Below are 12,502 nucleotides of genomic sequence, written 5' to 3' on the forward strand. Positions count from 1 at the left end.
GTAGCTGACCTGGACTTGGCCTTGGGAGAACACAAGATGGAACGAGCTCTCGGGGTCCAATGGTGCATCAGTTCAGATAAGTTTCAATTTAAAGTGAGAATAAAAACCCATCCCTTTACAAGAAGAGGAGTACTGTCAACAGTGGCTTCAATTTTTGATCCCCTTGGATTCGTAGCGCCCGTCATTTTGAAAGGCAAACAAATTCTACAAAGAATGTGCCAAGAGAAGTTAGGATGGGATGAGCCCATTTCTGAAGAACTCAGGCTGCAGTAGGAAGCATTGTTGCAAGACATCCAGGATTTGTCTTTCGTGGAGATACCACGACATTACATACCACTGAATGCCAAGGAGGTTTACAAGTATGAACTTCATCATTTTTCCGACGCCAGCACCTCAGGCTATGGCATGTGTTCTTATCTCAGAGCTGTGTCAGAGTCTGGAAAAGTTCATTGTGTGCTTGTCATGGCAAAGGCACGGGTTGCGCCAACAAAGATAACGACAATTCCAAGATTGGAACTTTCAGCTACACTGTTGGCCACAAGGATAAGTGATCTGCTAAAAAGTGAAATGGAGATTGAAGATCTACATAATTACTTTTGGACTGATTCCAAGGTTGTTCTTGGATACATTAATAACGACGAAAAACGATTTCATTTATTCGTAGCCAATCGAATACAACAGATCAAAACAAGCACCACACCAAGTCAATGGCAATACGTTGCCTCAGAAGATAACCCTGCAGATCATGCCTCTCGCGGACGTACCACAAAGGAGCTTGTGAAATCCAACTGGTTCACAGGACCTAGTTTTTTGTGGCACAAGAACCTTCCTACAAGCGAAAACATGAAGGTGGGAGAGCTAGACCAAGATGATCCAGAAATTAAAAGAGCACATGTACATACAACAAAGACAAAGGAACAAAGATCTCTGTTAGATCGACTTCAAAATTTTTCAGATTGGAATAGAACTGTACAGGCCATTGCAAGACTTAAACGTTTGGCTAAACAACTGACAGGTCTTAAAACAAGATCCAATGACACTACAACAGTAGAAGAAAGAAAAGATGCTGAACAATTCATAATCAAGATGGTTCAAGAAGAAGTGTTTAGGGATGAAATCAAATCTCTAAAACGAGCTAAAGACCTACAAAGGAATAAGTCCTTTGAGCTGCACAAGTTGAATCCATTTTTGGATAACCAAGGTATCCTCAGGGTGGGAGGAAGATTGACACAGTCCACACTCCATCCACACGTCAAACACCCAGCCATTCTCCCAAGAGGACATCACGTAAGTCGATTGTTGATAAAGTACCATCATGAGAAGATTCAACATCAGGGTCGTGGGATGACAATTAATGCACTACGCTCCAATGGTATTTGGATCATAGGGTGTAGTCGTGAAGTGTCATCATCCATCTTCAAGTGCATCAAATGCAGAAAATTCAGAAAGTGCAATCAAGGACAAAAAATGGCAGACCTTCCACTAGAGAGAATGGAAGCAACCCCTCCATTCACCTACAGTGGAATGGACTGCTTTGGACCATTTTCTGTCAAGGATGGAAGAAAAGAATTGAAGAAATATGGGCTTTTATTCACTTGCATGTGCTCAAGAGCGGTTCATATTGAGGTATTAGATGATCTTTCCTCTGATGCATTCCTCAACGCACTGCGCTGCTTTATTGCCATAAGGGGCAGTGTAAGTCAACTGCGGAGTGACCAAGGCACGAACTTCGTAGGAGCACGCAACGAATTCCAAGAACTAATGAAAGGATTAGAACAAGAACAGTTGAAAAAGCTAGGATGCGATTTCGTCATGAACCCACCTGCTTCCAGTCATATGGGCGGCGTTTGGGAGAGACAAATCCGCACTGTAAGAATTGTTCTCACATCCGTCCTAGACCAATCTGCTGGAAGATTAGACAGTTCTTCATTGAGGACTTTCCTATATGAAGTCATGGCTATAGTGAATAGTCGACCGTTGTCCACAGAACATTTTAATGATCCGTCAGGACCAGAACCCCTGACGCCCAACCATATCTTGACAATGAAATCGTCAATCATCGCTCCACCACCTGGAGATTTCACAAGAGACGATCTTTATCTTCAAAAACGATGGAGACGAGTTCAATTCCTGTCTAATGTATTTTGGACCAGGTGGCGGAAAGAGTATTTGCTGAATCTGCAACGAAGAAGCAAATGGAACAAAACCAGGAGAAATACCAAAGTAAATGACATTGTCTTGTTGCAAGATGATTGCCCAAGAAATCAGTGGAGGTTGGCAAGAGTAGTTGAAGTTCTCCAAGGAACTGATGGAAAGGTCAGAAAACTCAAACTACTACTTAAAGATGCAATACATGACAGTCAATGTAATCTCAAAACAAAGCCAATTTACATTGAAAGGCCCATCCACAAGACAGTTCTATTACTTGAGGCTGATTAAGTAGATCCACAGTTTATTGAACAGTTTTTGAAAGTGGCTCTATGTACCTATGTTAAAGTTTTCAATGTCTGTTGATAATACACTGTAAATGTTCAAGTTAATCACACAGTTGTGTGATGGTGGGAGTGTAGCTGCAGGCATCTGCATTCATTTTTGAATACGTCATGCTTTTATTTTGACACGCTAACCGGAAGTGCGCACGCTACGACGCTAACCGGAAGCTTTACATTTTTGGAGCGAAAGAGAGCAGGTGCGTTCGGGTTTCTCACGCATGTGATGCATATTGTATATCTTTATAATTTTCTCATCGTTAACAATGTTGTAAATGTAACAGTTTCATGCAAGTTTCATGTTGAAGCATCACCTTTGACCGAGAAGAGTGCGTTTGAGAAGACTGCCATTGGTTGAATGCAGGCTAAAGTGGTCAGTGCAACTTTGTATTGTATTTTGCCATTAGCGTCTTTGCTGCTATGCTAGCGTTGTTCAAATTGAATATATGTTTGTTTTTATTTAGTTCTACGTTGTTTGGTGTTCCGAAGAGCAATAAACATCAGTGAATGGAACTGAAGCCTCCTTTGAAATCAATGAGCAGTACACATACATTACGAGGGCATCACGCATCTGTATACAGTTGTGGTCAAAAGTTTACATACACTTGTGAAGAACATAATGTCATGGCTCTCTTGAGTTTCCAGTTATTTCTACAACTCTGATTTTTCTCCGATAGTGATTTAAACAGATACTTCTTTGTCACAAAAAACATTCATGAAGTTTGGTTCTTTTATGACTTTATTATGGGTGAACAGAAAAAGTGATCAAATCTGCTGGGTCAAAAATATACATACATGGATCTGAAAAAGCGAATCATTGACTTGAACAAGTCAGGAAAGTCACTTGGAGCCATTTCAAAGCAGCTGCAGGTCCCAAGAGCAACAGTGCAAACAATTGTAAGTATAAAGTGCATGGCACTGTTTTGTCACTGCCACGATCAGGAAGAAAACGGAAGCTATCACCTGCTGCTGAGAGAAAATTGGTCAGGAGGGTGAAGATTCAACCGAGAATCACCAAAAAGCAGATCTGCCAAGAATTAGAACCTGCTGGAACACAGGTGTCAGTGTCCACAGTCAAGCGTGTTTTGCATCTCCATGGACTGAGAGGCTGCCGTGCAAGAAGGAAGCCCTTGCTCCAAAAGTGGCACCTTAAGGCTCGACTGAAGTTTGCTGTTGATCACATGGACAAAGATAAGACCTTCTGGAGGAAAGTTCTGTGGTCAGACGAAACAAAAATCGAGCTGTTTGGCCACAATGCCCAGCAATATGTTTGGAGGCGAAAAGGTGAGGCCTTTAACCCCAAGTACACCATGCCTACCGTCAAGCACGGTGGTGGTAGTATTATGCTGTGGGGCTGTTTTATTGCCAATGGAACTGGTGCTTTACAGAGAGTAAATGGGATAATGAAGAAGATAACCTTCAAGATAACCTAACGTCATCAGCCCGAAGATTGGGTCTTGGGCGCAGTTGGGTCTTCCAACAGGACAATGACCCCAAACACACATCAAAAGTGGTAATGGAATGGCTAAATCAGGCTAGAATTAAGGTTTTCGAATGGCCTTCCCAAAGTCCTGACTTAAACCCCATTGAGAACTTGTGGACAATGCTGAAGAAACAAGTCCATGTCAGAAAGCCATCAAATTTAACTGAACTGCACCAATTCTGTCAAGAGGAGTGGTCAAAGATTCAACCAGAAGCTTGCCAAAAGCTTATGGATGGCTACCAAAAGCGCCTAATTGAAGTGAAAATGGCCAAGGGACATGTTACCAAATATAAGCGCTGCTGTATGTATATTTTTGACCCAGCAGATTTGATCACTTTTTTCTGTTCACCCATAATAAAGTCATAAAAGAACAAAACTTCATGAATGTTTTTTGTGACAAAGAAGTATCTGTTCCAATCACTCTATCAGAGAAAAATCAGAGTTGTATAAATAACTGAAAACTCAAGAGAGCCATGACATTATGTTCTTCACAAGAGTATATAAACTTTTGATCACAACTGTATACGTAGATCACTAAGGTAAACTTTAGGCAGAGGTGGTTAGAGTAGCCCAAAAAAATTATTCAAGTAAGAGTAGCATTACTTCATAATATTATTACTCAAGTAAAAGTAAAGGTAGTCATTCAAAAAGTGTACTCAAGTACAAATAAAAGAGTATTTGGAAAAACACTGAATTCCGGCAAGAGAAAAAAAATCTACAAAAATTAAGCATTATTCATCCAAAGAGCATGAGTGCTCTCTAAAACAAAAAAACGTATTTCCTTTTGTGAAACTAAAAGGATCACATCTTCGGTTTTCCGTGGTCAATCAGCACCAAATCAAAACTGGCAGGGAGATTAAATCCTCGCTTTCGAGTCATGTTGACGCCGGCAGTCTATGTCAAATGCATATTTTTTACAGTGCTTTTAGGATACTACCTGACTGAATAGGCCGGCGTGATAATAAAACGGCAATCTTGAGTCTGATTGTTATAATGGAGTCATCTGATTATTATCGCGACTTTCCATCGGTGAACCTGTTTGATTCACTGTTGGCGTCTCTGGCAAAAAAAAAAAAAAAAAAAAAAAGTAACGAGTGGCCCTGGCGTGGAAGCTGGCAACACAGAGAAGTCCACTACTAATATTCACCAACCTTGGCCAGACGTTATTCAAAATTGTGGAATTACAGTACCACATAAATGAGAACTGTAACCTGATTTAAGTTCGCATGCAGGACTTTTAATTCATTTTTGCAAATAATGGTACACTAAAAATGCAGTTTTGAGTATGGGAGTAGTCAGAGAGGTGCACTATTAACCATCTACTAAAATGACCCGTTGCTCAGGGGAATCGCATAATATTGTACTGACGTGACAGCATACGTAACGCAGATGTAATGGTGCGGTTTTAAGATAGTCGCATAATTTCATTTTTATGTGATAACAATAGTGGCCTTACATATTTTAGTGTTGAGTGTTTTTAGGAGTTGGGAACAGACAGAAGTCAACTGTCTTGCTGCTCGCTGCATTTACCGTAATGCTTGAAATATGCGGGTGCCCTAATTTTAGGGTCCGCTCATTTGACCACGGCCCACCGGGCCATCAACCCACCGGGAGACTCCCCGGTATCCCTGTATGCCAGTCCTCCCTTGGCATTAACTGACAACACACCTGAGTATGTATTTCATTGACTGCAATAAATGTTCAATCCATTTTTACTTATAGTATTTAGAAAACACAACAATGATTAATCATTTCAAAAAATAATATTAATTACAGATATTGAAGATTTTTTTAATGATAAAAAATAAGTCTTGTCAGTTTTGGAATAGCTGTCCACACCCTACCATCCCTGACCAGTAAGGCTTCACCTCAAACGTTCTGCTTCGTTGTTTGAAAATATGGTGAAAATAAAACACATTAGCCAGGAAACCAGACAAATAATCTGGACCTGTTCTTGGTCCTTGTTAAAATTGCTGAGAATTAATGATTTAAGTACCATACTTGTACATTTAAAAGTACTGTCTTCAGCAACTGGATATGCTACAAGAGAGTAGTTGCCATTGTAAATTTGTATCCGTCAATTCCATATGTCACCAGAAACACATTTTAAAGATGACGTTACCTTCAGTAGCCTCTCTAGGTGCCAAGTCCTCCACTGCTGAGGGCCTCCTGAACTCATCTGTGGACACTGCAGGAGCTGAGTGTGCATTCATGGTAGGTTGTGTTGGGCTGGCCGTCATAGTGGCAGTTGTTTCCTGTGATACCATGCCAGTGCCATTTTTTTGTGCATGCATCTGAAGAAATCGACAAAGATTCAGCAACTGCAACTTCTACATCGCCAAAGAGCATAAATTGAAAAAAGCATTAAGTGACATGCATGGCAAAATCACTTTTGTTGATAATTGTACTTGTTGGAAACAAGTACCACTGTTTATGTTTGACAGGAAAGATCACTGAAGCCCAAACCAGAAGTTTTAATGCCAAGCCAAAAAGCATGGCAAAAGGAAGTGATTGTGTACTGGGATGCTGGTTAACATTACAGCAAGTCCCAAATACATCGAAATGCCACGTGTGTCTTTGAGCTGCCAATGGCGTGCAATTTTGCCATTTCCCAAATTTGTCTGTTTGTACAATGACTATATATTAATATGCCATTCAGAAAATCTTTAAAACATATATCACGAATGATGCTGTATGATTTTTTTTACTTTTTTCACTTTAAGAATTTTAACCATATTAAACATCTATGCCATAAAGGAAGGAAAACAGCTATTTTTAGGCAGAATTTAGGCGGTTATGTTTATTACGATTTTCTCCTTTAATAAATTTGATCATCCTCTCTTTTGTATCAAGTGAAATCTCTTGTTCACTTTACTTGGTGCAACAGCTCTCCATGATATAAAGACTCCTTTTTAACTTCAAACAAACAAGATTATCTAAGGTGTTATTTTGAGAATTCAAATATATAAAGCTATTGATTAAAAATTTTGACATCTGCCTGCACTGAAAAAAGTACTGTAACTGTTAGGTTTTACCACAATTTTTCTTTTTTTTTTAAAGATTATTTTTTTAACCAACAACTCAGTGAACATCCTTCCAGGCTGGTGACCCCTGGCGAAACAGTTGTCTTGGTGGATGTTCACTCAGTTGTTTCACTGTGTATTAACTGTGTATTCACTGTGTGTGTAAAAAAAAAAAAAAAGCTAAATCATAGAATTGATACGTAACGTCAGTCATTTCAAATGGCAACTTTCTGGCTTTAATTGGTATCCCAAATTCTAATACACACTTAATGTGAGGAAAGAGAATACAGTGGTATGAATACCATAATTTTCACACTATAAGGCACACCTGACTATAATCCGCCACCCAATAAAGTTGGCACGAAAACAACATTTGTTCATAGATAAGCCGCGCTGGGCTATAAGCCGCAGCTGTCCTCACTGTATTATGGAATATTTACACCGAAAGATATAACCGGTAACACTTGGTTTGACAGCTGCATCATACGACTGTCATAAGAACAAACGAAACACCATGAACCAATTGACTGCCAAGCTTCATTGGGCCATCACTGCTCTCTTGGGGGAGAGAGTCAACCTCCGCTGCCACCTGCTGTCAACGCTGTTGTTGTTCAATATGCCTCCTAGCATGCATTGCAGCGCTACAGATTTAAATAGCAATTAAGATTCATGTTCTGTGCTAACTATTTCTTAGGTTACTGTTTAGTTGTTTTATTAATTCAAAGTTATGGTATTTTGGTAACACTTTATTTGACAGTGGCGCCATAAGACTGTCATTAGACAATCATAATTATGACATGGCACTGTCATGAGCATTGATGAATGCTTATATACGATATCATTTAGTGTTATCCGGCAAATTATCTCACTCTTGAATGGAAGAAAAAGATCCGAGCTGGACATATAAGGAGTTAGTGACATAATTTGCCGTATGACACTTAATGACATCTGTCATAAGCATTTAGTAATGCCCATGATAGTGTCATGTCGTAACTATGACGGTCTTATGACACTGCTGTCATATAAAATGTTACCTTTTAACCAAAATAAATGAACAAATAAGCCGCACTGGACTATAAGCCGCAGGATTCAAAATGAAGGAAAAACGTAGCGGCTTATAGTCCGAAAATCACGGTAAATTTGCGTACCCCTAATAATTTTAAAGAGTTTCCTTTATAAATCACTGGTTGTATAGAACAGCAATTTCAGTTAAATATATGCTAGAAAGGCCAGATGCATATGTTTTTCCAGTTCACGGCGCTCCTTAGGGTCAGTACTGTGACCCCAAAAGTGTTCATTTTGGTTAGTTTTAAAACACTTTATTACTCATTGAGTCAGTGACACAAAAAACTTTCTAATGTCCCTTCCATAACAATTCCAATAAAAATTTAAACTGTTATTAAGTAGTGACATCAAATCTGTAGTGTTTCTTAGTGTTAGATGTAGCTACTCTACCTCTTCAAATCTCATTGATGAACAAAATTTTACCAGAGTTACACTAGATTTGCAAGCTATTGGTCTGACAAACCAAGAAGGAGACAGCCAAATGTCGAATAAAAAAGCCAGTGCTCCTACCTGTTGTACTTTTTCGATTCTAAGTCGCAGTTCTGTGGCAGATACACTCCCAGCAATGACCTCCAAAGGAATACCATTTTCCCCAATAAAAAAACTTGAGGGAATGCAGACCACTGGATCTTCATTCAGAGGTTGTTAAAGAATGTTCAGAGCACAGTACATTTTCTATTACTAAGCATGGAAAGAACCATAGACTGCACGTTTTACATTTCTAAGTGTTATTACCCTGAATCTATACAGTATAATACCTATGTAAAGATTATATGTGGAAAAACAAACAATGATGACTGGAATAAAAGATACAGATCTGTGAGAACTGCAAACAGGTGTCACTGCGGGGCAAAGGGAGTGAAATCACAGAAATACATTTCATAACAAAGGATATACAGATGTACAACAATCATCATTTCTATAATTGATTGATAGCTTGTTTGTCTGCATGAAAAGAAATAGTGCTCCTGCAGAAGCAACGCCTTGAATGTATGTCATAATATTATTAGGCAACATCATGTGATAATATAGTTACAAATTAGTGCAGTTGATATATACAGTGGTACCTCTACCTAAAAACTTCTCTACATACAGAATTTTCAGGTTAAGACACGCCTCAACGGGAAAATATTGCCTCTTGTTATGAAAGAAATTTCAGGACACGAAAGGCAAAAATATAGTATGGCTGGTACTCGCAGCTCCCAGAGTTTACTGAACCTAAGATACTTATAGCTGCTCTGCCATTGGCTATTACCTAGCATTCCTTGCATCCAATTGGCTAAGAGGGACCTCTTTATGTTTTTGTGTGTATCCCAGCGTCCTCTTCATTTGTCCCCCCGTGTTTAAACAGCTTTACATGAGTATATTTTATTCTTTACTCCAGGGGTAGCCAACTCCGGTCCTCGAGGGCCCCTATCCAGCTTGTTTTCCATGTCTCCCTGTTTTAAAACACCTGAATCAAATGATCAGCTCATCAGTAAGCTCTGCAGGAGCCTGATAACGATCCTGATTATTTGAGTCAGGTGTGTTGGAGGAGGGGGACATGGAAAACAAGCTGGATAGGGGCCCTCGAGGACTGAAGTTGGTTACCCCTGCCCTTACTCTATTCTTGGTTTATTACATTATGCACAACTCAGATTTTATGTTTATTGTGCAGATATCTAATTTTACCATGTATTTGTTACATGTTTTGATGCATTTGTGCATTATAAACAGGGGTGCACATAATTTTTTTGCCCAGGTTCTCAGAGGAGGACCTGAAGATGTGACTTGGTCCTCATTGAGCTTGAGAGCCGACCCGCCTGATGCGATAAATTTATGACAAGCTTTACTTAGAGCCAATTAACTTTAATTAATTATATTAACAATTAATGCTTGATTAACATCAACTGGCACAACAAAATTGCCATTACTTTGAAGTGAAATGTAAAGAAATAATAAAAAGCACCAATTCAAAATAAAGGGCATTATGCGGCTCCCACATTAACTCCAACCCTTTTTAAAAGTGGGATGTCCTCCTCATAAGACCTTATTGAACGTGCATGTTTAGCTTTGTAAAATGCGAGCAAAAACACGTTTGTCAGTGCATGTCGCTGTTCATTACCTTTATTCCGCCACTTGTCGATAGGGCGAGCGGGGTCCTGTTTGACATCGATAGTTTGCTTAATTGCCACATGCTCTCTGTTTTTTTCGTGCTTTTCAAAGTTTGGATGGCTGAAATTCTTTGACCCTACATAAAATGCGCTGCTCTTATCGGCGACATCGGGATTCTCACAGCACATTTTGTACCGCATTTCCGTGCGAGCATCATTTGCTTCTAGCCGTGGTACCTCCTACTTTTCAGCAAAAGTCCTTTTTTTTGGTAGCTCCGGTGACTTCTCTGTCGTCTGTCTGTCTTTTGACGGGGGTGGGGGAACACGGAAGTAATTACTCAGTGTGGCCTACCTCTTTGACATTTTGAGAAGTTATTTTCTCGTGTCCGCCGCAAATACGGTAGTCAGCCATCGGTACGCAAAAGCATATGGAAGTCGTTGAGGGCCAGCGCGTTTGTCTACGTCCGGTACGCATGCGCGCATGCGGACCACTTATGTGCACCCCTGATTATAAAAGATTTATGTCTGAATTTTGGGGGCTTGGAACGGATTAGGGCATTTGCAGTATTTTCAAGTTACGAAACTACTTCTAGAACCAATGAATTAAGTACAGGTACTACTGTATATTCAAAGTGATTATACTAGTTTGGCAGTTACACCCCAGTTGTTAAAATGTATTGAAAACTTTAATTACATTCATTGAAACGTGGTAACATGCTAAGTACCTGTTTGCGTCAACTTTTATTGCCACACAACTTTTTTGAGCTATCTCCAAGACAATGTCATCTTCCCAGCTGGACATCAGGTTTGACGACTGCTCATCTTCACCTATAAACAGGAAAATGCAGATTGATTGACTTCTTGTGTAAAAAAACTTAAATATAATTTTCCACCAAAGTTGAATAGTGGCCAATGAACAATTATTGGTATTTGAAGATAGAGATGTATCAATTTTACAACATAGTTTGAAACAGTTGAAGTCAAAGAGTAATCACAACCGTTCTGGAAATTGTCACCGGAAACTCATGTTTAGGGTGGCCCTATGTCTTGCTTTATGCAGGACAATCCATTTAAATGCCTCATTCTGCAAAGCTTAAAGCAGTTGTCCTTTTTGGAGTTGCACCTGAACGCAACACACTTCAGTGTGCTCACAGGTACTAGCTGCATTGAGAGTAATGCAAAGTCAAAATACACTTAGACACATAGACTCCAGAATTGAAAAAGAAAATTTTATTTGGTGACCATGCCCATGTCTTTCTGACTTGTACTCAACTGATTGTTTACAAGCATACTGGCAACCTGTATCGGATTCAAGTGCATTTGAAAAATAATAGCTAACAACGCCTTTCTACTCCAAGTATGTACTCCAAGTATGTAGGATGACTCTTACATAAAAACATTCTTTAAATTCTTCAAATTATAAGCGACATACATCTTTAATGGTTCGTTTAGGCAAAGACGGCATGAGGAATACAGTGATGCCATTTTTTTTAGACTGGAAACGATTGAAGAGCTTTTGACAGCATGGGTCCATTAGGTCATTATTTACAAAATATTTTTGGATTCAAAGGAAATGACGCTTATAATGTGCGTGTACCACATGTTCAAGTCGTATTTTTACAACTCAGCTTTGCAGCGATTTACCGTAATGTCTGATGAACATTTAGCGAAGCCGTTGTTTTTAATGTTATAACTAGAGGTTGTCCCGACGACAGTCAGTCGCCGTCAATAACATTTTAACATACTGTTAATGCCAACGATAGAGTATTTCAAGTTTAAGTTTTTCAGTTCACACGTCTTCAAAACATAGGGACGTGAAATCGCTAAATATCATTAATGACAGGCAGGATAAATATATATACCAGCCGGTATAAATGGGAGGAACATACCTATAATGACGATGACGAAGACAAAACTCTTCTGTTTAGCCAAATTAATGGCGTCCGGTATGGACCCATTAAACCAAATCATTTTGTAGGTTTAGAATAACTACTGTCACTAGGATTACTAGTCACCAACACATGCACGCACTTCCGCTTCCGCTGCCATAAGAGACCGATGCGTTCTTGCTCGTGTGTACAGTTTATAGATAGCATGTATATGAAACTAGATGTTAATGGGGCTGTATACCAACAGGTGTGAGCGTTGTTTTTTTGTCGGCCATTTTACGTCGGGGCTGTTCGCTAACTTTGGAGTCAATGGATGGACTTTAAAATATCTATAAATTGCTCAATTTTCAAACAGCTTGTTTTTCTCAAAAGTTAGAGATGCAGTAATTTAACTTCATACTAAAAATAATTACTTAAAAAAAAAAAAAATCTGGTCCGAATCATAGCCACGTCAATTTGT

At 39.3% G+C, this 12,502-nt stretch overlaps 1 protein-coding gene across 1 annotated transcript in view; it reads right to left on the reverse strand.

The window, feature by feature from the left end:
- ubxn4 (UBX domain protein 4) overlaps nt 1-12,210 on the reverse strand; it is a 38,179-nt gene extending 25,969 nt beyond the window's left edge. The window contains exons 1-5 of the mRNA XM_057853126.1: nt 12,043-12,210; nt 10,879-10,981; nt 8,874-8,902; nt 8,571-8,689; nt 6,095-6,266 (exon numbers count right to left, since the gene is read on the reverse strand). Of these exons, the coding sequence (XP_057709109.1) occupies nt 6,095-6,266; nt 8,571-8,689; nt 8,874-8,902; nt 10,879-10,981; nt 12,043-12,124 (505 nt within the window). The 5' untranslated portion in view covers nt 12,125-12,210. The remainder of the gene's footprint in view (nt 1-6,094; nt 6,267-8,570; nt 8,690-8,873; nt 8,903-10,878; nt 10,982-12,042) is intronic.
- Nucleotides 12,211-12,502: the final 292 nt, after the last annotated feature.

The sequence above is a fragment of the Corythoichthys intestinalis genome, chromosome 12, assembly GCF_030265065.1.
Source record: "Corythoichthys intestinalis isolate RoL2023-P3 chromosome 12, ASM3026506v1, whole genome shotgun sequence".
Classification (NCBI taxonomy): domain Eukaryota; kingdom Metazoa; phylum Chordata; class Actinopteri; order Syngnathiformes; family Syngnathidae; genus Corythoichthys; species Corythoichthys intestinalis.